Raw genomic sequence first — 27,699 nt, 5'->3', positions numbered from 1 at the left:
TTTCTTGTCTGGGAAGGAAAATTAAATCATTCTGTTCCTGGCTGTTGGAGAAGTATTTGGAGCATTCCAGTCCTTGCACAGGAACCTCAAAACTTGCCCTGGGCCGGGGCAGCTCTCAGCTTTTCTGTTTTCATCCCCCTGGCTGTGGCTGTGCAGCTGCTGAGGGACAAAGGTCTTCATCAGCCGTGTTTGCTGTCCTCCATTCTGATCTTCTTTAGCACAGGAGTTGCTGTTTATGCTAAGTGGAACTTCCAGTCACACCACCCAAAAAAATCAGGAAACAGACCAAAATGCATGTGAATATATCTTAACAAGAGAAATGGGTTATGTCTGGAAATGAAACCAGGACTACTGATCTGCTGTCCCAAAAATGCTGAGCTGCTTCAACTCTTTCTTACATGAGGTGTGAAAGCTTTGGTTGTTTCAGGTTTGGGGGATGGATGGACAGCTGTTGAGGTGTGCAGTTCCAAGGCTGCCCAGCTGTCTACCTCTTGCACAGTCCACTGCAGTTTTGGCTGAAAAAATTCAGCACCTCCCCAGCCATTTGCCATCAAATCAGTTGCATTTAATTTGTTGGTAACTCTGAAAGTAGTGTCTGACCTTTTGATGCAGCAACACTTTGCCTGCTCATTAGTGTCAGAGTAAGTCTGCTCAGGTGGCAAACTACTTCTGGCTGATCTAGAAACTATGGTGTCATTTATTGATGGTTGCCAAATGTGGAAGTGGAAACCTGCAATAGCTGGAGGTATCTTTTTTTCCCAACAATGTACATGTCAATAAAACCAGAGCTCTGTTGCCCAGCAAGTGCTATCACTGCCCACTCTGTAGTCTTCAAATCCTTTTCTGGTCTTGAGAGCATGGGTGATAGCTGTCACATCACAAAAATCTGTCATAACCTTGAGCACGTGAGTAGTGGCGTAATGATCCTTGTGACTGCTTTGAGAATATGAATTCAGCACAGGCAAGTCTGTGCACTGAACTTTCCATACATAAAAACTAGCAAATGTTTGCCTTAAACAGTTCATGACTCGTCTGAAATGTTAATGCCAACTATGTCTTTTCTGGCTGATATAAAATTGATACTACTAAACCTTATTAACAATTCTGTTAATGAATGGCAATCCATAACAGCTTGTTGACTGACACTGCAGAATTTGAAGCCACTATATTTCAAGTTGCTAGGCTACAAGACTAGCAAGTTAATGGAAGTATATGGGTATCACTAAAGCCAGCATGTACAACTCTACCACAAAAGGAGCCCATCTTTATAGAAGTTTAGTGATTTTAAATTAACTTTTGAGAAAACCTTTGCGTCAACTTTTAAGCAAAAAGTCTGACAATGCTGAGCTATGTTAAGAGGTTTGGAATAGGTGATGCATCCATTTGCTGTAGCAAAACTGTCTTTCTCGCTGTGCAAACTTTCAGAAGGCTTCAGTCAAGACAAGAAAGACAACGTTCTTCAAAAAAGAACAAACTTGAGTCCTACGTCTGGGTATTTGCACTCTTAAGGAAATGTACTCCTTTTTTTGGGAATGTGAAGATCAGAAAGCTAATATCATACTAGCTATATTAGCTAATCATCTTAGCATATTAGCAAAATATATTAACTTTCCACCTCTTCTCAATGTGTCTAAAGTCCAGGGAAGTCATGCGTTTGCTACAGATGTGGCCAACACTGACATGATGTTTTTGTTTTTTGAAGAAGGGCTGTATTCTCCAAGGCTCATTTTCCTAGGGAAGTTTGGTGAGCTGTGGTGATGTCCAGAAGCATAGATTCCCAGTAACATGCCACTAACAAATGAACTGAGGAAGTGTATTTTGTATCAAAAATAAAAGCGAGAACAAGGGATAGACTATTCCTGGTATTGTCATTAACTGTGCAATGTTGGACAAAGTAATTAAGTCTTATATGAGTCACTCATGATCTCTGCAGAGGTGAGATTTTAATAGTTCCCTTGTTTTACAACTGGGGATCAAAGAGTTAATGCTTGGACAATTTCAATAACCATCCTGTGTGCAGCCTGCACTTTTAGTGGGAAAAATTAATTACCTCCCTGGTTCTGTTCAAAGTCATTTGAACAAAATCTAGATTTAGAAGAAGTTCTGAATGTATGAGAGAGGGAGGGAAAAAAACATTCCCTGCTGGTGTTAAATCAAATCAGATCTTTAAAGGATTCATAAGCTTGAAAAACTATTTTGTTGTAATTTCTTTTGTTCACTAAAGTAATTTTTATTTTGTTTTGTGTTGATAGATGACTCCTAAATCAAAAAGGAAAAGCATACACAGTAGAATGCTCCGGCCAGTGTCCCGAGCTTTTGGTAAGTGAGAATTCCTTAAAACCATTTTGTATCTTTGCTTGCCTGAGGTGGTTCTAGATGGTTCTTGATTGAAAAGCAGAGGTGATTCTCCCTCCCTCTGGATTGCATTCGTGGCCCACAGTGGCTGCTTTGTTTTGGGGCTCTGCTAATGTGTTTGATAGTAAATAGTTGCTCGCAGTGCTCCGTCTGCCCACAGAGATTTGTAGCTAAGTTCCCTGAATGTGCTTATAATTATTTGCCACCAAAAAGAGGAATGGCATTGTCTTTTGTTCTAAGTATCATGTTAAATCTAATTAGAAAGTTTTGATTTCTCTTAGAAATGGAATTTGATCTAGATAAAGCACTGGAAGAAGTACCTATCCATATAGAAGACCCACCATTTCCTTCCAGCAGGCCAGACAAACGAACTTCTGGATTCATTTCAGAGCTGCCATCAGAAGAAGGAAGGAAACTGGAACACTTTACAAAATTAAGGCCCAAAAGGAATAAAAAGCAGCAGCCCAGTCAAGCAGCAGTGAGTCTACATTTAAATATTGCTGGCAATGCCGTGTGTTGATTGCTTTTTGCCATGAGTCGAGTCTTGCAGTGTAATGAGGACAATGGTTGAAGGTGTAAAAGCCATAAGCAACTACTTAATTTTTCTTCTGGTGTTCATGTCTTTCAGTGTGCTATCCTTATTACAAGTTTTTTGTCTTGTTTGACACAGCCTAAATCCAGGATATATTTTATCCTTTCTTATTTTGCTTTTGTTCTTTTTTTCATGGAAGCAGTTTCTGGAGGTGCTTGGAGCTTTCACAGGAAATGCACAGAATATCATGAGACTTTTCAATTGTATTGCAAGGGTTTGTTAAGTCTTAATCCTTTTTTCTGCCTGCATTAAGATGTGGTAACTTGGCATGAATTCTTCTTTCTATCAGCTCTCAGAGGAGCTGCTCTGTGACACCCAGCTTCCCACAGCTCCTAAACTGAAGATGGTGTTTGGGCCAGCAAATCTGCATAGTCACAGATCTGCTTTTCATGCTGGAGCCTGCCTTAGAAAGGCAAAACAGAAGAGCACTGTCTGTTCACGAAAGGCATTGGTGTGAACTCAATATACGTGCGTGGAGTTCCCACAGTTCCATTTCCTTGGCACACCGCATCAGCAAAGATTTATTTCTGTGATGGTGTGTCCTCGGGGTATGTAAGGACAGATCTGGAGGAGTTAGAGTTATCTCACAGCAACAGAGCACAGCTGATATGATAAGTAGCCCTATCAAGGGGCAGCTGCTGCCTCTCTGTGTTAGGCTGTCTCGTAATAAGTGCCTGTGGCCTCTTCTGCTTCCTGAGGATTTCCAATTGAGAGGATCCTTGAAAATTTCCCTAATGCTGAGAAAGATATCAGGCAGTGGAGCGCTTTTTTGTACCACTTGGAAAGGGAGAAACGTTTAGGCAAAGGGAATATTCAAGCCAATTTTCCATTCCCTTGTGCTTCACTGGGAAAGTTAGAGGTAGCAGAAGAATGGATTTGTCTCCCTGTAGTGAAAACACATCTGTGTTTACTTCTCCCAGTTCCATTGCTACAGAACACACATGTTTTTCCAGTTGCTTCCTAACTCAGTGCATCCTGTGCCATCAGCACAGGGAGGTGGAAGGAGTGGGGGCGTGGGAGGGGCAAGTGCTTCCCTACCAAGCATGGAATTAGGGCATATGGTATCTGCTTTAACAGCAACAAAAGGTCACTCTTTGTAGAGATGTCTTACTTCCCATGACAGTGCAGTGTTGTAGGAATGCTCATCCCTATTGAATGAATTAGGAAACTGAGAGTTTATTTAGTTGCAGAAATTGAAAGGAGCTTTTTTTAAGCTAAACTCGTTTGTCCCTGTCTTGTTTTTATGAACCATTTGGTTCCTTACTAGTTCTGACCTCAAAATGAGTCCAAACAAATTTTTGAAAGACTTAAGATGTTTGTTTTGATGCTTCTGGAAATTAACAGCCAGCTTTTGGAGGTCAGAGTCATGAGTGGACTGTGGCATTGCTTGCAGAGTTGATTTGCTGCTGGTTTTGTCACTTCAAGAGTACAGAAAGCAGTGCTTAGGGAAAGCACTTGAAATGTGAGAGGCAAAGTCTTGACCTTTTCTGCTGCTTAAAGCAGCTCTGTTGGGTTGTTTGCTGTTCCCATTATTTGTATTTAGTAATTCAAGGGGTCTCAGATGGTCATAGTTGTACTTCTGTGGTTTTGCTGGAAAACAGATTTGTTCTTCAGAAGCTGAAAAATGTAAGAAAAGAAAGGAGAAAATAGAGAAAAAAGAGAAACAAACTTTTAACTTGAGTTAGGTGGGCAGGCAGAAGAAAGATTTCTAGTTTTGCCTGAGTTTCTACTGGAACGAGTGTTTAGAGAGGGGGAGAATGAGAGGGAAAAAAGAAAAACTCAAAACCATCCACTCCCAAGTAGCTTTAACTTTGAAGCAAAATGATAAAACAGTTGTTTATCATTTAGATTTTTGTGACATCTTAACCTCATGAATTCTTCCCTCATATGTGAAGATTTAGTACAGCAAAAGAGATGAATCTCTAATGATTGTGATTCATCTTACTTATTTCTGCTTCAAAGACAGTTTTTTCCTTAACAAAGAAACATGCTTACTTTTAGACTAAGTCAAAAAAGAGATAAAAAGGACAAATGAAGACTTAACACTTATTTTTTTTAGAGTTAGGAGGGTAAAACACAAACCAGAGCTCAGTCTTACAGTAAATGTTAACACTAAAAAGTGTTACAATAAACAGCTATAAGAATATCCTGTGCTGTCACCCGGAAAACTAAAGCCTTCTGATAATGTTTTCATAGTTTTAGTTACTTCCCCATGAAAGTTCAATAAACATAAGTTGTTTATCACATTCCTTCTAAGAAGCGTCTTTTGATGGACACTTTCACATGACCAGTGTGCTTGGGAAGGTGGTAACTTAATTATCCAATCCCTGGTCATTGTTGAGAATCTATAAATACTGGAGTCAGAGAATAAAGCTGCTTCTTTTCTGTTCTAACACTGAGAGGCATTCGTGTGAATCATTTTGTGTCCTTCAGCGACACTGTGCCTTGAGGATCTTATTAGACCCTCAATATTTCTGTACAACTTTCATTAATTTTTAGGAACTTTCTGCTGTTTCAGATACAAACTGTTTTCTATTTATGAGGTAGATCATCTCATTTGCTTTAGATCATTGGCTCCTGCAATTAGGTCCCTTTCAGGAGGTGCTCTTGCTTTTGATACTTCCATGTTTATCCCTACTATCTGGAGGACTCCAGTATCAATATGAAGTGGTTTCTCATTTCTGTTATGATGCATCATTCACTTTTATTTTGTGTTTTGGTGGGGTTTGTGACTAAGACCAACCCAAGAGGTGGCATGTGCACTCCTGCCTAGTGTCAGATGTTCCAGCTAAATGAGTTCTCTACAGAACATACCAAAGGTGGCAGAGTTATAAATCTGATAAATCATTTTGCCAATTTAGAATAGAACTGTTCTTTATAGATAATCTGTTGCCAGTTTGACTGGCAACAAAGTGATTGTTACCAGGTGGGCTCCTTTCACATCAGTATTACATTGCCACAGCAGGTATCAATGAAATATTAACTATTATCTTTGATAGCAAAAATGACAGGGTTCAGGGGTGGAAAGTAAAAAGAGTTTCATGACTCTGTCAAAGCATTGGTTCATATGAAGCCCATTTTCCTGACTTAATGAGACTAGGTTTGATATTAATAGCAGCTTTTAAGAGTATTGAAGCATAGAAAAGAGTTTGTATTCCCCATCAGAAGAAAAGTTGGGATTACTCTTAAATTGTGGTGGCAACTAGAAGATTCCTTGATTTGAATTGTTTCAAATTACAAACCCTGTTATGCTGTGTCCTGGTCCCTAGCACTACCCAGCATACAACTGGGTTGGGTCTTGGGGAGTCCTCTGTAGTCATCTAAAAGGCTTCCTTGTGGCATTTAAATTGAAGGAAATCTCTTTAGTGGTAATAGAGCTTTTCCACATCAAAGCCACATACAGGAGCTAGTCCACATGAGAACTCCTCCCAGGAGACTGCTTGTTTCATCTTGAGGAGGCTGCAGAGTCACCAGCTAATCTTCACAGGGCCTTTGTGGTTGGCAGGTATTTCAAAGCCAGCCTGGTTTATATGCCTGAGGTCACCCATATTCAAAATGTGGGCATTGAAACCAAAGATGTGGAGCAGGCTTGCTGTTTTCAGACATTAAGCAAAAGTCTGTGTTTGGTTCCAAAAGTGGAACACCTGATTCTGTATTTAGAGTCTCTGCTTTTGGAAGTGCTAGACTGAATGAATTATAAAAGGCTCTGTTGGCCTGCTGGAACTCTGTTTCTAAATTTCTTAAGTCCAAAATCTAAAACATAGGTTTTTCTTTAAGTAATGGCACAACTGGCTGTTGAATACTTTCTCTTCAGGATTTACTCTGATCAGGATTTATTTTTTTCTGGGCTTTTTTTGCTTGACTGACTGACCTAGTGCTCTATTCTCTTAAGCCCAAGGCATTTCATTCCTGGTCTCATGCATTGCAGCATCCAGTTTGTCACTGGTGTTTGGGGTTACTTTGCATTTGATGTAATGAATCAGCAGGCCTGGCTAAAGGGGGAATTCCAGTGGTGATTTTGTTGTCTGCACTGAGTTTTGGTTGGCACACATAATCTTTATAATGTCCTAACTCTTAATTATTATCACTGAAGTAAACATGCTTAGATTGTTATATAACAGCAGAGTTTTTCCTTCTGTCAGGTGTCTGCAGGAGTACCACCAGAAGGGGATCAGAATGGCCTCATGGGGAGAGTGGATGAAGGTGTGGATGAATTTTTCACTAAGAAAGTGACAAAAATGGATTCAAAGTAAGTAAAAAAAAAAATTTTAGAAGTTGTTTGAGGAAAAAAGTCCATCCTGATAGCTGGGCAAGCAACACTTTCAAGCTGTGTTTGACTCCTGTTCCAAATATCCAGGGTTGCTGTTGTCAAAGTCAGAAAATACCTTAGTCAAGATACAGTGAATTCAATTACCTGCCCTTAAAAGTGATTACTTTGAAATAAATTGCTTTACTCCCATGTTGGAGGCATTCATGACTAGTGTGTATTTTTACAATTCAGTTGACTTCATTTTACCCTTCAGCTTGTTAGAGCTGAAGCAGATCTTCGTATTGGTTGTGAGTCTCCCCAGTGCTCGTTGTACACATGGGTGTTTCTCTCTAGTGAGGAGTGCTGCTGGGTACAGCGTTTTCAGAGATGACAGTAGACTTATGCTGGTTTTGAAATATGTTAAAGATGTGTTTCACCAGTTTGTAGTATTCCAGGTTTAAGCAAAATATTAATGTGAAAGATGTCTCCTTCTTTATATAAGGGTTATAGAGCTCATGCAGTTGCTTTGGAGCTGGCTGTATATTTACAGAACCATGCATGTAGATGTTCTTGAATTCATGCATGTTTGTGCATGTGCACACACAGAGTATTTTCATTAGTAAATAAGAAAGCTAGGGTGATTTTCCAAGCAATTTGGAATGACTCTTTCTGTGCTGTATGTGTCATCCATTAAGGAAAACAGTAAGTGTTCACTGGTAGGTAGCTATGCCAGGAAAAGCAAATGTTCTAAAGTCACTATGAGTTATAGATACCTATAGTGGCACATGAAGCCATGTGTGATATACTGTGTGGAGGCATGAAATTATGGTAGCTTTGAAAAATGTCCTGAGCAGGTTAAGTTCAGGGTGCTCCCAGGCATGCATTCTCCTGTGCTTCCCTTGGGTGCCTGCCAGCCGCTCATTTCAGATGTCCCTGTGAACTTGCCCCATCCCTGTTTATCCTTCCCTGGCCATGCTCTTTGCTGAGGATCTTTATTTGGAACATCAGTGGTTCTCTTTCCAGTTTGGATGCTTTTATGTGAACGTGTATGTGCTCAGCTTTGCCCTGAAGTGTGGATACTCTGCTCAGAAGATGCCTCTAGAAAATCATAGTGGCAGTTGGGTTCTTTGGGGATTGTTTTTGCTTGTTTGTTCTTTTGGGTTTTGTGGGGGTTTTTTTTTGGTTTTTTTTTTTTGTTGTTTTTTTGGGGGTTTTTTTGTTTGTTTTTTTGTTTGTTTGTTTTATTTAAGGATGAGCATCGGCACTATAAAAGTGACCTCTGTATTCTTTACTGAGAGAAAGTGGCTGTGCTAGCTAGTTCCTATTTCAAACAGGGTCCTTCAGGAACAAGATTTCCCAAAAGCTGTGTTAAACATGTGCCTAGATCAGTTCTTCTCCTTTTAGTAGTGGGCAGGTACAAACCACAGGCAGTGTGCTCTGAAAACAGAGCAGAGTGAAATTAGATGTTGTGTTGGGTTGACCCTGTGACCACCAAAGCTGCTTTATCACTCCCCTCCTTCTGGACAGAGGAGAAAAAATATGAGAGGCTTTTGGATTGAGATAAGGGAAGGGAGAGATGTCATGCCAGTTATTGTCATGGGCAAAACAGACCCAACTTGGGGGAAAATAAATTTAATACATTACCATTCAAATCAGACTATGATAATGAGAAATAAACCAAATCTTAAAAAAAATTCTCCCCACCACTCCCTCTTTCCAGGGTTCAACTTCACTCCTGATTTTCTCTACCTTCTCCTTCCCAGTGGCACACAAGGACAGGGAATTGTAGCCGCCATCATTTCATCACACATTCTCTGCTGCTCCTTCCTCTTCAGCAGGACTCCTTACACAGAGGGCACTCCTGTAGACCCCCTGCTACCAAAACCTGGCCATGCAAACCCAATATACACATGCATAGACAGCTTGGTTACACCTGTCCAGTGTTAGAAACAGCTGGACCCCCAGTGCAGGTGAAACAACTGCACAAAGCAGCACAGGAATCCCCAAGATAGTATGATCAGTGATAGTTGCCCTGTTTTTAATATGGAGACACCAGGTAATGATTTGGCCCAGGGCAATAAATGGGTCATGCAAAAGATTAGCTTTGCCTGGAAGCAGTTGTTCAATGCTATTTAAAAAAGGAAGGAGGGGAGTGGAGAAAAGTTTGAAATGTCTGTGTCTTTTTTTAGGAGACCATCAACTAAAAGTTCAGATGGCAGCGAGCACAGTGAAGCAGGTGATGAGAAGAAGAAAAGGGACTCGAGGAAGAGTGGTTTCCTTAACTTAATCAAATCGAGAGGCTCCAAATCCGAACGCCCCCAGACTGTGTCGGTGGCAGAGGAGCCCTCCTCGCCCAAGGTCGCTGCAAAAAGTCCAGCTTTAGACACAAGCAAGAAGGAGACAAAGCCTGCAGAGCAGAATGGTGGTGCAGAGCGATCTGAGGAATTAAAGACACCAGACTCACTGGAGGAGGTGCAGACAGATGATGTGGCAAAAGCTGAGAGGGGTGACAGCAAGGGAAGCCCCCAGGGAGGCCGGAGGTACGGTGTGCAAGTGATGGGCAGTGGACTTCTCGCAGAAATGAAAGCCAAGCAGGAGAAGAGAGCAGCCTCTGCTCAAAAGGTGAAGGCAATTTGATTTCTTTTGAGTTGTTAAAAAAAGGAGCAAAAACTGTGTGTCTTCAGAAGAGATGGGTTGGGTCTGCAAGGGTTGGTGGCTGGGGCTTGACACATCAGTCCTGCTTTCCAAAAGGGATTGTGGTGTTCCTGTAAGAGGTTTGCTCTCTGATGTAGTTGTTGAACACAAACAGCCTGGCCAAGGCACAGACATGCAGAGCAGGAGTTGCAGCCTTAAGCCTGTGCTTTCACTGCCCTTGGGGGGAGGGCATGACGCCTGCCCTTGCACTTGATGTCAGACCATCACAAACACAGAAGAGGACATGTAATTGTTTGCACATACCACAGAATAACTCGGGGCCAACTAGTAAGCCCAGCTCAGTATCTCCATTCTATATGATGTGTGGTTTGTTCACAGTGCATACTGGAATTGCTTCAGAAAAGGTGAAACTAGGACAGGCTTCTTACTGTGTGCCCCTTGCACATCAGTACCTCAGGTGTGTGGCAGAGTTAACTACAGTGGTGGCTGGTTGTACTCTCCTCTTTCAGGAAATGATGTAGACAGATGGAGAGGTCTGCTGTATATTAAATTATATATTCCATATAGAGAAGTAAATCTGGATACCAGTCACTGTTTACAATATTTGGCATGTACTTTTCTTGTTGCACTTTTTGATTTTTATGTCCTTCTGTACCGCAGCTAATTATTTTTATGCCTTTGATTTATATATTTTGTATACTAACAATGAAAGAAAATAACATGTTAAAAAATTCTTTCAAATTGTCCAGATTCCATTTGCTCTCTGTAATTTTCTCTTCTGTGATGTGCTGATCCTGGGCAGGAACTCTGCTTCACTCTACAGATGTACAGAGTGGAATATCCTTGTATTTCTCCAAAGCATTCTGTGGTGGCCTATTTTGCCTGATGCCCATTTGCCATTGGTCTTCCCATCATTATCCTCTGCTTCCTGCCAGCTGCAATTGGCATATTTCACAAGTACCAAAGAATCAGCCTTTTTTCACTTCTCTACTTCTATTCCATGTGCAGGGCACTCAGATGTTCTCCATTTGCCATCACTGCCCCCTGTAATGTAAAAGGTGTTACCTTACAACAAAGTTCATCTCCTGCTTTGTTGTGTTTTCCTTCCTTTAACACATATAGAGTTGTCTTGCCATGGCCAAGCAAGGCACCCAAAGTCCATTTTTACCTTTCTTCATAGTCTTACAGTACTTCCCATGATGTGTGAGCTGTTCTTGCAGACACCAGTCTTGTCATAAGCAGATTCAAATTAATGCAGTTGTCTATGGATCATTAAAGGGATCCTCAGTGCAAAAACGATTTTTCTAAAGAGTGACCAATTCCCTCCTTTCTCATTGGTATTAAGTAATGCCCATGAATAGTTTCATTGATTTCTAAAGCATCAAGTTTTCAAATAAAATGCCATATGAGTTTAAATAAGAGTATTATGCCCTGCCTGTAATTTATAAAAGACCAAGGTATTCTAGATTATATGAATTTTTACAAGTGCATAATTGTGTATGCTTCATGCTCTTTGGGTTCTTAACACTTGTTATCTACAGTGAGTCAAATCTGGAAGGACATGACTGAGGTAGAATATTAGCATATATAAATTTTTTTGTGAGTGGGGAAAGTAAAAGTCCTCTTCAATTGGTGAGCTTTCATAACATTAATTGGAAACTTTAATTTCATCCATCAGAAGGAAAAGTTCTTGTTGCCCATTTCAAGGTTTTGGGGTGGTTTTTTTACCACACTTAAACTTATTTATTGTCTGGAAAGGTTAGTCCTCTTATTTCAGGTTTAAATTACAAGAAAATAATATTCTTGATCTTATTTTTTGTACAATTTTATATGTATGGAATGCAAAACTATGTCTTTATACATAGATAAAAGAGTGACAATAAAACTTAACTAAAATAGGAATGTGTACACAGCAGAGTACTGAGTTATCTATCCTTAATGTTGCTAAGAGGACATAAAATTGAACTGCTGTTCAAAAGCATTTTTCACATACTTCATCCATCACAACATCAAATAATTTAGGTTTTCACTTTTATTTGTGATACTCATGGAGGTGGAAATCATCCAGTATCCTGACACTCAAGCTGCAGAAGTCAGCATCCCACTGCTACACTGTTTAGGATGGTTATAATATCAAGTTCTGTAACATCTTCAAATTTATCAGAATTTCAGTATGACAGAAAATTTTCCTGTAAGGTACAGATGGCTGCTTACATTCTGAGCTATTTTACGTGAAAACAAAGCCAGAAGGAATTTACTATTTCATTCATACCCTACCACCATTATCCTCTGCTTGTTACAGATAAAAGTCATGAGCAGGTGCAGAGTAGATGGAAAGATGGTAAATGCATTTTTGTTTTCTTTTGCTTGGAATACAACGTGGGAATTGGCACTAATGGTAGAGTCAAGTATTTGCAGATCAGTGTTGCCTCGGGGTAGAAATAAATAGATCTTCTAGCTCCATCTAGTGTTACACACTGGATTTTTAAATACCTGGAGCAAGGCCTACGAGGAAACCATCCTTCATAGCCTGTTTATTCCCTCTCAGTGGCACCCAGCTCTGCAGTGTTTCCCAGCCTTGCACAAATTCCTATTAAAAATACGGCCTGTGCATTATTTATCTACATGATGAATTCACCTGCATTGATCTGACTTCTCAGGGTAAATTTTTGCAGCCAGTGTTTAGTGTTGTCTGGGGGCCATAAGCTGTTTGTAATGTATGTACAGTAGGTAGCCAAAATGCTCACATCCTAATTTCATTTTTAAGTACTACATTAATAGGTGCCAGCACTGGCTTTTCTGCTTGTCTTGGTATATGGTCAGATTTCCCCAATAGTCCCATAACTAGAGAGGGAGGAAGGAACTACAGTGAAATTCATTTCATACAGTCATGCAGCTCTCCTAAGTCATTTACTGTAGCTAAGTGTTATGTGTCTTTCTTCAGTATTTAGTAAGAAAATTAGTTTCTCAGTGAAAGTTCATGAGAATGCCCTGAAAAGATTGTTGCAAAAAAGGGTGTTTTTTCCAAGGTACAGAAGAAAAATCCAGCAAAAGTAGAGTGGTATTCCCTTTAAAAATATATAGCCAAGACAGTCTTATAGAAAAATGTGTAACTTTAGGAGGTGAATATTTGATAATTTACTCAAAATATCAATGTCAGTCAAGAAATGGGAATAAAAACTATATTTCTGCCCAGTGGCACAAAGTCCTAATGTTTCTGCTATCTTTGGAGGTGACTTTGTTTTGTCTGTATGGACACCCTAGATAAATATTCTGGCCCTACAAGTCATAGCATTTCTAGAGTTCATCTGTCCAGAAGACTTAATTGTATCAGGGTAGTTTTACAGTACAGGAAGATTAATGATTATTTTAATAGCACCCTCCTTAATGCAGTGTGCCATTTTAAGTGTTCACCTGTTCGTAGAGGAGAGGTTGGGTGATGATAGCATTACCCTGCCAGGTCCTATACAGGAATGGTAAACACTCAGCACCTCCATTCTCTTTGTTTTATTAAACAGAGGCTTTGTTTTAGGAGCTGTGAAATTACATGAGAAAAGTGGAGGTATCAGTAAATCTGTAAGGTCAGCTACACTGTCTTTTGCATCACTCCCCAAAATCATCTTCTCTTGAAATGCCTGGGAAAGGCGCACAGCCAGCATGGATATTTAGAGATAATTTATTTATGCTTGTATTTTAAATACTATTTTCACTGTAAAAACATCAGTTTTTCTGTAGTAGGTATGTATTCCTGCTACTTGTGACCATTTTCTTCCTTCTTACATTTCCCATTGTCCTATTTTTAACTACATGCTATACTTCGCAGTCTTTCAGATCATAACCCACAAAGGACAGTGATCATGTTTGTACACTGTGTGGCACATGCTGGAATTTTCTGAATGCTATGGGAGAGACAGTCAAAATTGGTGTTGGAGTAGTAGCAGTGACCTGAACACATCAGTGTGACTTATGCATGGGTATATAACCAAATGCAGGGGTCATCAGAACAAATTATTTGCTTTAAGTTATTTGCCACTGACTTGAAACTGTCTTGAAATAGCAAATAAAGATCAAGATTTGAAGTTGCCTGCTTGCAGAAGTCTATCCCTACTTTTATACTTTAAAAAAAAAACCCTCACTTTTATCTCTAGTCTTATCTTTATAAGGCTTTCTCTCTTAGTGTATCCTGCACCTACTTCTATGTGCTTTTTTGGAATCCTTTCATTTGTCCATCTGCCTAAGCTTTGGTAGCAGGTAAGGCAGTAAACAGAGGCTGGTTATTTTACAAGTGCTGCATAACTAAGCTTCTCCTGATAAATACACAGGTTTCAAGCTCACTTATTTATGACATGACAAAACTCTCTGCAGTTGTTTTTTTTTGTTTGGTTGGTTTTTGTTTTTGAGGCCAAGACTTTAGGAAACCTATTTTTGACAATAGAAGATGGGCAAAATATCAGCACATAAACCAGACGTTCTTTTTCTTTTGAGGTATTGAGTACCCAGAGCCGCTTGTGGTGGGTAGCTTTAAACACTTTTCAGTAAGATCTGTTGGTTTTTAGAGGAATCCTGTAAATATGTAAGCACTGCTACTTGTGTAGCTGCAGTTTTATCTAAAATGAAAAGTTATTATTCCATGTAGAAAAGCATAAGATAATTCACCACTCATATTCAAAATCCAGGTCTTCAGAAAAAGAGTTTTATTTCAAACAAGAAGATTTTAGATACAGAGATATCTTTGGAGAAAAAGGCTACTTCCAGCTAGCACCTACAGTTTCAACTCCTGTGCATTAGGAGACCTGTCAGATAGGAGGCAGTGTGTCATTGCATCTCTGATAGGCATGTGGCAGTATTAGCTAAGAATCAGAGTAGTTTTCTTCCCACTTAGCTCTCCAAGATCTGAAGCAGAGAGAGATTGCACCATTTCTTGCTATCACTGATTTCTCTGCCTCGTGGCTTCCAAATTAGAGGGTTTTTCTTAACCGAATGACTGAGTAGTATTAATTGGAGAAATATTACTAATCTGAGAGCTTTTCTCACTCTTTCAGAAACTTGGGAATGACACAACTCCCAGAGAGTCTTTTGACACAGCAATGAGCTCAGAACGACTGGATGGAAGTGGTCCAGGTACAGTATAAGTTTTCTGGTATAAACTTTCTAGAAAATGCAAAATGCCTGATGTCCAAAATCTCACTTCCCTCTTCAGATTGAATGTCTACAATTGGTTAAGCAAAGTAGGAGCTTACACTGAGTGAAGAGGATTAGAAACAAGCTCACTTTTTGTGCTACGGATGGCCCTTTTCATGTACTCAGCTCTAGGGCTGAGTTTACAGTGCACTTTTTACTCTTCTTGCACAGAAAGTACTTGGTGCAGGTGCCTGGGCACACCTTTGAAAGAAGACTGGCTTTTAATGGGATCAGCAAAGCTGAAGCTCAACCCAAGAACCAGCAGAAATTCCTGTGCACAAAGAAGTGGAAGTGTTCAACATATCTGAGGACTGGAATATGACCAGTTTTCAAGGTTTAAGTCTGCTCATACTAACTTGAGTAATGCTGACTTTCAGCTGACTGTAGTGCTGTCTGTCTGTCAGCAGTCCTGACTCATGGTCAATGGCAGCTGGCTCTTCCCAGGATTTGACCAGTCTGATCGAAGCCAGGCCTGTTTGCAAAGCTGTGGAGGCCTCTGGATACTGGTCATATGCACAGAGCAGCTCTCCATTGTGTGCCAAATGGTGTTCAGCCTTGCAGTGCTCACAGCACTGATTCCCTCTGCCCTTTGTCTTTCCATGCCTTTGTCAAGCCGCAGTCCTGGGCCCTGACATGGCAGTGCCACACTGCAGCCACCTGAGGACAAGGTTGACAGACTGGTTTCCATGCATACTTTGGGGACTGGTCAATGAAGGCTTCAAAGGGGATTCAGCTCTGGTGGTTTGAGTTTACTACATGAAAAGAGTGATGTGAACTAGGAAATCCAGGTCTTATTTCTCAGCAGTGGTGGTATCCTGCAAGCCTGGCACACAGAATTGCTAAAACATACAGAAGCAAGGCTGGAAAAACATGCCAAAATCAAAATCCAAATGTGGCCATCTTGATTGAGCACTTCAAATATCAATTTTGAAGTTTTATATCTTTCTAAAGCTTTTTTTGAAAAGCATATTCAAAGCATGCCATAATCTATAAATCAGTGCTTTTTAAGCCTGCTTGTCTTTTGAGGAGGACCTTGTGGACTGTATGTGTCCCCTAATGACGGCTCTTATGAGGTCAGAGGAGGAAGGATAGTCTGCACTTCGGGCATTGGAGTAGCTGAGGGTATCTGACCTCAACTTTTCTCTGGTTTTTGTCTCTGTATGTGACACATTCACCCCCACCACACTGCACTGTGCTTGCCCCTTCCTTTTGGCCTCCAGCTGTCAGTTGTTTCCTTACCACTCTTGCTTGAGAGCTCCCCAAGGCTCCTTTTCATTGTTGCAACTACAGTTTGTCTTTGGCTTGGGCTAATTTATTTTAAATTACTGTGTTCTAATAATGTTAGAAGGCCTGAGGTCAGGAAGACAAGAAAGAAAGTTAATGGAAAATTGCTGAATATGGTTACAGCAGAACTGTAGTTAGTGGTGCAGAAGGAGAATAAGTTTTGGGGGTTTTATTCCTTGCTTTGTGTTTGGATGTTGCCTGCTTTTTTTGTATGCACGCATTCACAGGTGCAGGCAGTGTCCTGCTGTTTCACTTGCAGCAAGAAAGTATTTCATGCATGCAGACACAAACTCTCCCTGTCACGCACTCACGCTCATCTATATGCGCCACACAGCTGTCTGCTTTGCCAGAGTTTAACTCCAGCTGGGCTGGAAAACAGCTACATAGGCTAGAAAAACATACTGGAGATTGGCTTGCAACAAACTGTATAAACACTCCCCCTCCCTCGCCCTGCCATTAAAATGTCTGTGCTCAGCACTTCCATGTTCAGTAGGCTTTCTGAATGGGAATAGCAGGTAGGTAGGTCAAGTCAGCATCTGTGAGCATACACTTGGTTTTGCCAAATACCAAAGCTACCAGGCTCCATTTCTGTTAGCCTGTAATTCTCTTCTGAGAACAAAGATGTAAAAACTGTTGAAAGTCCCAGGCTAACATAAGAGTTCCAAGATTACCATTGAAATTGCTTCAATATAATATAATATAAGCCTTCAGCCTCCTGAAAGCTGCGGAGTAGGAAAGTAGAGCAGGCTTTTTGCTTGTTAGCAACCTGGAGTCCAGCAGGCTTTCTACCAGCTTGCACAGCTAGATGGGACTGACTTACTGCTTAGAAGTCACAGTAAATTGATCTCTAAATACCTTGGTCTTTGTTTGGGATAAACAGCATGTTGGTAACCCTACTAATGTGTGGAAACTGTAAGCCATGTACAGTGTTATTAGACAAATCAAAATACTATATAAAGAATACTTTGATCTGGGCTGAGTTTCAAAATCTCTTCTAGAGCTTGCTAAAAGCAACAAATAAAAAGATGTAGCCTGCTGGTCACACACTTGGGATTTATTTTCTGGGCCAGGATTTCTCTGTTGGTCTTGGAAACCCAACCTTTTGTCTGTAGAGACACAAAAACAGTCAAGAGCTGCTTTTCCCACTGATCCATCACTGTTTTCGCAGCAGGTAGACTGTGCCATCTGCTCCTAGAAATATGAACAAGGAATAAGGTCCAGGTAGCCATCATCCCAAATATATTAAAAAGGGCAACATGCAATTGCTGTCTTGGGCAATTGAATCACAAATCTTAGCACATGTCAAAATTAGGAGATTTAGATGCTTTGCTTGCAGTGATTTTGAATAAGACATTAGAGATCCTCTTACGCATAACAGTGCATTTGTTAGCTTGTGGTAGTGTTTTCCACACCACTATACCTGTGCATGCAGCCTTCTGTGCTGCAGCAGACTTGATTTTATGTGTCTATTTATTTCAGTGCCTAAACAACAGCAGACCCTTCCAGAGAGTCGGTTTGCATCGAATAAAGGTGACTCCATCTCAGCATCATCAGAAAAAAATTCAAAAGCTGAACCAAAGGCAGAAGCTGGTGCAAAGGCAAGAAGTTCTTCCAATACACCAACTAGTCCAAAGCCCCCACTGCAATCAACAAAGCCCAGCCTGGCAGGACGACCCACAGTGCCACAGAAACCACGCTCTGCCTCTCGTACTGGTGAGAAGCTCTTCTGGGCAGTTGTTATCCCCACCTCTGGGTGCTGTTGTGTGGGCTGTGGAGGAGACATCCATTGCTACATCCTGAACAGAAGTTAAATGGAGGGGGACAGGTTCTTCATTGCCTTGCTCTTGACTCACAGGCTTCTTTTCCACCTCCTTTTGCCCTAATTCAAATAGACGTATTAAAATGGTCTAATGTGTGATCCTCAGCAGTAAAGTGTGAGAAGCAGTAGTGGCAGTGGCAGAGCTGTTTTGAGTTAGCCTGCTTTCACAGAAAAGGTGAGCACAGAAAGCTACTTCAGCATCAAAGCCCTGTTGTAATAGCACTGACAAAAGTAAATGTGTTTTCTCTAAACACCTGACTATATACTAAAGTCCTTGGGGTTTTGTGGCAGGCTGTTCTTAGCCCCTCAAGTAAGCGCCTGTTATTCTTAATAACTTGCACAAACCAGCTGTCTCTTACTTTTCCCTTGTTTAGCCTTTGTTTATTTCCTTTCCTTATTGCTTTTGACTGAAAATAATTATAACTGTGTTTTTATAACCCTGCAAGACTGTCTCTTGCCCAGATATTATCTTAAGGTTTCCAGTAGTGGGAAATGGTTCTGCACTTGTCTGTTTGCTGTTTGATAGGCCAGTGTCACGACCTCCTCTTCCCAAAGTATAGCCACTGCAATTGAGGGGAATTAAAAGCCAGTTACAGATTTCCCAAGTATTCACAGCAAATACAGCTCATTAACTGACAGGGAGTGAAAAATATGAGCATGGCCATCTGTAAGAGCTTGCAGCCCTCTTGACTTTTCCCATAATCACTGTTGACTTTAGAATGATGCAATTTGTGGTAAGGATGAGGAGTCAAAGGGATGTTACAGCCTCCCCCCTGCCCTTGATGTGAAACCTGAGCATTCCTTAGTCTCTGCACTCCAGTGGGCAGAATGTCGTTCACACACAAAATCACCATCAGGTTTTAGGTAGATTTACATTTATTTTATTGACCATCTTAGAAATGGTCATCGAAGTGAGGGATGTCGAGTAAGATGCTCATGAACATGAATGCAACAGGAAAGCATAGATTTAGTGGTGCTTAATCTGTAAAATAGGCAGTCAGAAAGACCTGAGCTGTCTGTTTCTGCCAGCTCCTATTTCCTGCAGAGAGAGCATACTATGGATTTAGCACAAGGGAGTAATTAATACTTACCCATAATAAGCCAGGTCTTTGGCCAATAGTTAAAGCAACACTGTTGCAGTCTAACTTCTGTCATAGTACTTGTAGGAACCCACTGCCTAAGGATACCCAGGCAATGTGATGAAGAAAACCAAGCAATCATCCTTTCTATGCTCTTGCTCTTGCTGTTGCTTCCAGCAGTGTGGCCACAGAAATAGTAGCAAATTTTTTGCTGAGTAATCTGGGTACAAAGGAGCACAGCTCAGATGTCCACAAATGGTCAAAGACTGAAAGTCTATATCTAGTTGTGTTTGCCAATCACTGTCCTCCTCTTCGTGGTGGTATAGAGCTTCCCCCAGCAAGTGGCCTCACAAATGTATCAAATGCAATGGAGAAGGTCCAAGGATTATATCTGTTCATACCAAATTGCATTTGGGATCATCACTTTCCCGTGCTGAAGGTGAAATAGTTGACTCTTTGTGGTGTCTCCTCAGCAGAAATAAATTTTGATGAATTTCTAGTATGTAACTGAATTAACTCTTTTTACAAATAGGCAATACAGATGATAGTCTGAATTCCTGTTGTTCTTCTGTTGATGCTAATGTATCTTCCTAGTTCCTCTGTTATGTACTTATGCCACTGTTTAGTTCTTGAAAAGCAAACTTAAAAGCAGTTTAAGTAATCCACTGTTGCTGCACTTCTCTACTAACGAAATGAGGCCTGTCTAGTGTAAGACTGAAAAGGTCTTCCTGTAAGGACTGTAAAGATGGTAATCAACTTGCCTTACATAAGCCATATCCAGCCTTTTAGGGAAACAAGATATGCAGATGGCTTTAAGCTGTGGAGTTGAATTAAAGTTTCAGATTTTCTCACAGTCCAGAACATGGAAATATTTTTTCTTTTTAGCAAATCTTTATGGATGCCCTTGTGTTATGCTCTGGGAAGTTATTTGTGGAAGTACAGAGTTCTGTAATGCTTTTTATGTAATTTGTTTCCTGATTTCACTTTTAGACTTCAGTTGTGAAACAGGACACTAAATTGATCAGTTCATTATGTTTCAGAACAATAAAAAAATAACTAGAACAAATATTTCCAAAAAAACATCCAAAATTTCTTTTTAGCTGTCCTTTGCAAATAAATCACTTGGTCACATCAGATTTCTATTTATGCTACAATAGTAGCACACAAGAAAAAAGGCTGAAATTGAGGTCTTCTCATTGACTGCTTAAAGTCTCTCACCTGGATTGAGGTCCATACAGTTTGTTCTCTTGTTGTAATGTAAATTCCTGAATCCTTTTTCTGTTCTGGCTGTTTCTTGTTTGTGTATTGCGTTGAGGTTTGGCCCGTCATAAAGAGCACTGTTTCTTTAATCTTCAGTGTAGATATATTTTTTCCTTCTCACCCTTTTGTTTGTGGTACTCCACAGAGGATGCTCCAGAGTCTCCCTCCGGCCCCAGTTCCCCAAAAGTTGCCCTGCTTCCACCAGTGCTGAAGAAAGTTCCTTCTGAGAAAGAAAAGGATGGTCAGAGCAGCCCCTCAGTCAGATCATTTTCTCAAGAAGGTAGGAGTGTTTGTGTAACCTGGTGTCTTCTAGTGAAATTTGTTGTGTCATTGTCTCCTGATTTGTTTTCACTTGGAAGGGTTATGCATTTGAAAGTACAAAAAGCAAGGCAAATGTATCTGGTCACCTATTCCACATCTCATCCACCCGTCTTCTTTTGATCAAACCAAATGAACAATTAATCCCTGGGTATTAATAATATAACTGAACAATTAAGTGTAATTAATGAACTAAAAATTATGTGTTGTGTACCTTTATGGTTGGTTGGGTTTGAACTAAGATGCTGGTTGATATTGGTGGTATTCACAATAACATGAAATGCAGCTCTGTGGTTCAGCACATTTCCAGGGGAGCAGCCATAACTTTGTTCCTTGCAGCCAGCCCCTGCTCTCTTTGTTTTCCTTTCTGTGGGGTCTCTGTGTGTGACTGGGTTTGCCTCCCCATCCTCAGGCAATGAGTCTCTATGCCAAGTCTTGGTACCTTTTCTTTTAGGCCACTGTCTTCACTTGGCTGATTTTCATGTGTGCACTGGATTTCTACTTCTGCTGATGCATTTTCATGCCCTGACTTGACTCTTAGAAGAGCTAAAGCTTCCTCTGGTAGCATAGGATATGTGGAGAAGTAGTCACAGGAATGTTGCTCACCGTTTGTGAAATTGTGAAGCTGGTGTTAGCTGGCACAAGTGATGATTGAAATCTGGGGGTGAGATGTCTTCCTTCCTGGGTCTCTCAAGAAAGACATCTAAGGTGATTCCCATCACTTAAGCTGTGAAACAAAGAGGTGCCCTTTCACACTCTGACAGCAGATTTTTACAGCATAGAATGGGAAAAAATGAGTTGAGGCAGCTACATAATGCTGGGTTGTGAAGACTAAGAAGTTGTGCTTCCTGCAGAGCCTACTGTCATTATTCAGACATATTGCTAAAAGAAATAGGAGTCAGGCACTGTGCTTTCTTACTCCTTGCTCCCTTAAACCTTTCCAGTCAAATTACCCAAACCCAGAATTTTCTATTCATCCCTACATGGCACTGTACATATTTTATCGATAATAGTTTAGACTTACCAGGTCCTTAAGGAACTGCTGGGCTTTGCATAAAGTTGTTTGGGAAAGAGTAAATTCTGTTTATTTTATTTTTATCCTTTTCATGTTTTCTTTTTTATTCATTACTTTCCTACTTCCTCATTCAGCCATTCCTCTGTCCTTGCTTTCTGCCTCTCTTCAGGCTAGCATGTTCACTTTATTTCTGCAACTGGTAAATCACTGCATATCTGTCCAAGTTAGTAACAAAATCATATCTTCTGTGAAATAAAGCTACAAATTAGATGATACTTGATTTAAAATTGCTTAATATTGATGTTTTTAACTGTACTTCATGGGACAATCTGAAAATACAACTCTTTTCGCTCTTTTCTTTGCACTGCGTGGCTGAGATTGGGCTGCAGTTACCAACACTCCCAAGATATCTGGGCTACATTTAAATAAGGAACTGGAATACTGATCACTGCTCTCTGAATAATTGATTAAATAGGTTGGATAAGTGAAATTCTTCATATTACCTTCTGTAGGTAGGCCTACAAACCAGCTTAGGAGTATAAATAAATCCTTTTCCTTGCTAGAGCAAACAGGAGATTGTCAAAAAAGAGATGCAGCTCTTGACTGTGCCAAGCCATCTGGCAGCGTGAAAACCACTCCGGGGCAGTGTTCTACCAGTGCAGAAGAGGAAGCTAATGTGCTTGGGCAGAGGATGGCACAGCCAACTTCTGGTTAGAAGTTTTCATTTTTCATCAAGGTGGCACTTGTGAACTGGCACTAACAATTGTTAAGAAATGGTAATAGCAAAGAAGCCACAGAAGGGTTTGTCATTTGTCATTATGAGAAAGGTAAAAAGCTCATGGGGTTCTAATCCTATTCTGTGCCCATGGGATTTACATAGCATAAAAAAATTCGCAGATAAAACTGTCTGTATTTTTTCTTTGTGTCAACTCCACTGACCAGTCCCATCTAGCACATGCAGCCCCTCTGCAGAAGAGCACTCACTACAATCTGTGACTGCTCAGTGCAGCAACACTGGCACGCTGCAGGGAGGCTGTCTGCTGCTTGCTGTGCTTCCACACGTCATTTCTAAGATCATGCACTTTAGCGTTTCAAAAAACATTTCAGATTGAATATTGTTAGTGCCAGTTTTAGTGCATCATTCACAAAAACCATTTGAGAACTGGGTAAATCAGATCATTTATTTTTACTTTGATTTTCAGTTGCAAAAGCAAACAAAACCACCACATAAAGAACCCAAGCCCGCCACTGTTAGTTGAAGGAGCAGCTTTGACTCACAGTGGTCTCATTCAGTAGGCTATAAAATGTTTGTTTCCTTTATGTGCTTTTAAAATATAAAAGCTCCTGTTCTCAAATGGTATATGTTTACATGTTTCTCTTTACCTCTTAACTGGTTGGTTTAAACAGTTGCTCAAAATTACTTTTTTTTTCTAAAGCATTTTCACTGTGTATTTGAATATCTTATGCAATTCCATTTCACCCACAGTTTTTCTTTTTATAAGACAACACATAACCCTTCCTCAGCCCAAAATTATCCTTTTTGTATTGTAGAATCAATCTTAGCCCATCCAACCTGGGAATCTCCCCTCTCTATCTTAATCAAATTATTATATTTTGCTTCATTCTGAGATACCTCTCTGACAAAGTAAGTTTTGCAAGCTGAGATCCTGTCATAGACTGCTGCAGGTCACCTGTGTATGGTTTCATCAAGGCAAGGGTAAGCTCTTCTGGCAAGAAGCCTGCTTGTACTGTGTGGACTTAAATGCCTGATACATCTTTCAGTCATTTATGAGGCAAACTACTTGCATATATATATCAGGCCATAAACTAAAATGGCCGCTGCAGGTTGTGTTTTTGGGTTTTGTTTGAAGAGTCAATGAAGGCCAGACAAAAGTCAGCTAATTATTAGGAGGTACTGGTGCCAAGGATGACTCAAAGTATTTCCAGGCACCAGTTTCTTTGAAAAGCAATGGTGTTTTGGAAGGTAGAAATACCTGAATATTTTTTACAGGGTAATCCTCTCCAATTATATGAAATGTCTTTAAAAACCTTTCTCAAAATCCCTTCCTGTTTCCCAACTTGCAATGCCAGGACAAGAATGCAGTGAGTGTGTAGCTGTTGGCCCTTATTTCCTCACATGTTTCAGCTAACACAAATGAGAAAGCAGGTATTTTGGACTCAGGAGAACTCTTTGCCTGCCTTGGGATCCCTCTCTGTCCTTCCCACATTCCTGGCACTGTGACACAGCCTGCCACACTTAGAAATGGCTGCAGAGATGGTCAGTGGCAGGCTGCTGCTGTGGCTGGAGCTGCGTGCTGGTGACAGGGCAGGCTGTCCCTTGAAGTGGTGAGGCTACAGGTGAGTGGTACATGGGGAAGGAGAGGTGGTGCTGCATGGCCACAGCAGCTCCTGGTGCCTTGTTAGGAGAGGGATTCACAAAAGTGATCAGGAGCAAGGATCAGTATGAGCCAAAGCAAATCATCCCTACCCAAAATGGTGGAGCAAAGAAGGTCTTGTAATGGCAAGATTTAATTTTGTGGGAGTGAAGTGAGATGACTTGCAGCAAGGTCACATTTATGGGCCACTGTGTGTTTGAAGTTTCACTTTAAGTGGAAGTAAGAGATTTGTAATGCAATCTGTCCTTGGGTAAGGTCACCCTGGTTGATGTGTATAACCATCTTGTTCCCACAGCAGTTGTAGGCCGCTGATTAGATCAGCAATCTCAAGAAGGTTTTACAGCCTGCTTTTCCAATTTATTTTGAAGCTTATAGGTTTGGAGAAAGCCCTGGCTTTATGGAGATTTCAGAGTGCTGGGGGAGCAAAATGGGTACTGTTTGCATTTAGATCATGGGAAGTGGATATGGCCTCCTGCTTTCCCCATTGCCGAGCACAGCAAGGTGCAGAGCCCATGGTCTCATCTGGAAGAGATGATGGTTGGGCTCAGCCATGGGTGTCCTTACTGTCAGCAGACAGGGAGGACATTGGGACCTGGCAGTGTAGTGGGGCAGGGATAAGCAGTTTGGGTAACTTGGATGCTGAGGTGAATGTCCTGATCAAAGCTGCTGAGTTCGAAAGAACACAGATGAGTCCTGCTAGGGGGAGACAGGCCTGCCTGAGATGTGCATCGCTGGTTTGAGGGGTGCCCAGCAGGCACATCTGCCTGAGCAGTCAGGAGCGCACTGTCTGAGGTCCATCCCAGCTGGAGAAAAGAATGCTGTTCTGGTTTGGAAATAGTGTGATGAGAAGGAAATCTCCAGGCCATTTCTAACTGTAATGTTTATCCATGCCACAGTGATATACGAAGTGTCATGTTTCAAGTTTGCCTGCTTGCCAACCAACAGTGGAATAAAGCTTGCTCAAACTCTCCTCACCTTTTTCTGGCTTGAAGAATTAATGGACCTATTGCTACTCCTATTACTGCAGCTTAATTCAGTGGGACCAGGAGCAGCTTCCTTGCGCATTAATGACTTTTTTGATTGTTATTTTTCCTTCTTTCTTTCTTTCTCTTCATTAGTAAGTCCTATTTCTGTTTTATGCAGCTGCGAAAAGAAGCCCTGGGCAGCAGTCTCATGAGTTCCAGGAACTGAAACAGAGATCCTTAAGTAAAGATGGCCATCAGGGAAGCAAGTCCAGTGACTCTGGCGAAGAAGCAGATAAAGATTTTATTTTTGTTTAGCAATCACAACAAGTGCTTTGTAGCGCAAGAGCTTTTTATAACAATTGGGGCTCAGCAATCAAAAGCCCTTTTAGTCAGCTGCTCTCTCACCACAGGTACATTTCCATGCAGAAAACCTGATCTTCCAATTGTGATTTACAGTACACCTGGCATTGATTTGGTCCTTAATTTCTGGTCTGTGCAGTGCAGGCATTCCTTTCCATGCCTTTGCCTAAAGCCAGCTATTCTTTCATGTATTCTACTTGAATTTCTCTGAAGCAGCTACAAAGAGTGCCCTGCATTAGGGCATTTAGAAAGCAAAGCAAATTAACTGGACACTGTCTTACACTAATACACTGTACAGCAGGTAATGTGTTGTACTGCTGAATGTAAATGTGTCAGATCTGCACGTGACTTACCTATAAATATATTCTTGCGGTATGCAATTGCACATTGTAATTATATTAAAAGAGCACACTAATAAAATAATTTGTATAGATTATATATATTAAATGCTTGGGTATGGTTTTTACATTCTCCCATAGGGAGCTTCTTTCTTCCTGTTCTCCTACTGTACATAAAGCTCCAATGCTTACATTTGTGTACCGTCAGAAAGCACAACAGAGAAGGATTTGGATTACGTATAACCATGGTATGCTTCCACATTTCATATATTAATGTATATAGTTGGTTGGAATGAGGGCAATTGAAATTTTATTAATATTGGTGTTTTCTGGAGGCCTTCCTCAGTTCTGTCTGCATATTAGCTTCCTTTCAATGTGTAATTCTATGAGAAACATAGTTCAACATCTGTAAAAACATTTCAGCTTTTGAGGGAGGGGATGCAAATTTCACAGCTACCCACTTACATTACAGGTTGAAGGGATTTTATTCATATGTATATTTGTAACAATAAAAAATGATTTTACAACTGAAATACTAGTCTTTGTTTTTGCAGCACTGTTTGTGGTCTAATGGTCTCTAATCACTGAATGCTGGCATTGGGTCGGGTAGGTAAAGTGTGCAGTTAAGAAAAAAAACCTGTCTAATTTTTCTGCTTCTAGTTAAGTGCCTGTTCCAGCTGAAAGGAACACATACGCATAATAAAACTGCTCAAGGAACATCTCTTTACTATTCTCCTCCCTTGGAACCTTCAGCAAAGTAGCCTTTGTGTGGGCCAGAAACACCTGCTATCTAAATGCTCAATTTTGGTCCAGTAGGACAGAATAAAGTTGGTTTGGTAACCGTCTCCCAAGAGCAATTTCCCTGGCCCTTCTGTGGCTTCTTGACTGGACAAAAGTGCTCAGACACCTGCCTGTCTGATGACCTCCTGTCTGATCCCAGTGCTCATGCCTGCTGTTGCCACTTCTCCTATTGCACTATAAGGGGCTGCTAAGTCAAAACAAAACATCTTAGAAGCACTTGGTAGAGGTTTACATCTCAAAAGTAGGTTACAAGGTGGTGGGAAAGAGGTCCTGAAGGCTGGGGGTTCCTTCTTGGGATTTGCCCTGGCTTGAAATGGCGCACTTACCTAAAATTATTAAGAAAGAGTCTTCATATTCATATATATACTTTTGATTTATTTTCCATCTGTAAAAACAAAAGATAAATTGCAAAGGAAAACTTGAAATACATGTATTATAAATGGAAATTTAATTTATTAGTAAATAAACTGCAACTTTTATTCCTATAGGATATAGAAAAGACAACTGTCTGAGAAGTATAAGTATGCAAGAAGGGTTGTTCTAATTATTGGTTTTGTGAATTTAAGAAAATTAACGGTGATGATCATGGTATTAAGACAAAAATTTAAAATAGTTTCTAACTTCCAGAGCAGTTAGTTGTTGAGGATTTCTTACTTGTGCTTGATGTTCTCCTCATCAGTCATCTGAGTTACCGTTCTGGTCCTGCTCTGAGGAACCACAGCAGTAGTGTGTTCTCATCACCCTGGTATCAATAAACCAAAGAAAGGAATGTCTCAAATGCTGTAGACAAAGCATGTGTTTGTACTTTTAAGAAGAAGAAAAGCTTCAGTGCTGTAACATTAGTTTTCTGGAGTATAAGGATTTCATTAGACATCAGTGGTTTTCCATAATTTCCATTAGGAAGGTCATTCAGTGTGTTGTGGGCAGACTGAGTGGTGGAGGAACAACTTCAAGGGAGTGCTAGTGAGAGCTCTTGAAGACCTGGGGTTTGGCTTTTTCTGTGTGTGGCTTGGGGGTGGGGAGGAGTAATGG

The 27,699-nt window shown here is 40.6% G+C and overlaps 1 protein-coding gene across 7 annotated transcripts in view; it reads left to right on the top strand.

Moving 5' to 3' along the window:
* The window catches only part of CARMIL1 (capping protein regulator and myosin 1 linker 1), a 192,670-nt gene extending 166,271 nt beyond the window's left edge, over positions 1-26,399 (top strand). For 5 of the 7 annotated variants that reach the window (XM_015617089.2, XM_015617092.2, XM_015617090.2 and 2 more), the window contains 9 exons: positions 2,253-2,319; positions 2,637-2,833; positions 7,090-7,196; positions 9,386-9,818; positions 14,894-14,972; positions 17,796-18,029; positions 20,620-20,754; positions 22,371-22,517; positions 25,347-26,399. In XM_015617089.2, coding sequence (XP_015472575.1) covers positions 2,253-2,319; positions 2,637-2,833; positions 7,090-7,196; positions 9,386-9,818; positions 14,894-14,972; positions 17,796-18,029; positions 20,620-20,754; positions 22,371-22,517; positions 25,347-25,483 — 1,536 coding nt within the window. In that variant the 3' untranslated portion in view covers positions 25,484-26,399. The remainder of the gene's footprint in view (positions 1-2,252; positions 2,320-2,636; positions 2,834-7,089; positions 7,197-9,385; positions 9,819-14,893; positions 14,973-17,795; positions 18,030-20,619; positions 20,755-22,370; positions 22,518-25,346) is intronic. The other 2 variants (XM_015617094.2, XM_015617093.2) reach the window with 1 other exon arrangement.
* The last annotated feature ends 1,300 nt before the right edge of the window (positions 26,400-27,699 follow it).

The sequence above is a fragment of the Parus major genome, chromosome 2, assembly GCF_001522545.3.
Source record: "Parus major isolate Abel chromosome 2, Parus_major1.1, whole genome shotgun sequence".
Taxonomy (NCBI): domain Eukaryota; kingdom Metazoa; phylum Chordata; class Aves; order Passeriformes; family Paridae; genus Parus; species Parus major.
Note: the sequence above shows the minus strand (reverse complement) of the source record. Positions and strands in the feature narration are given on the sequence as shown.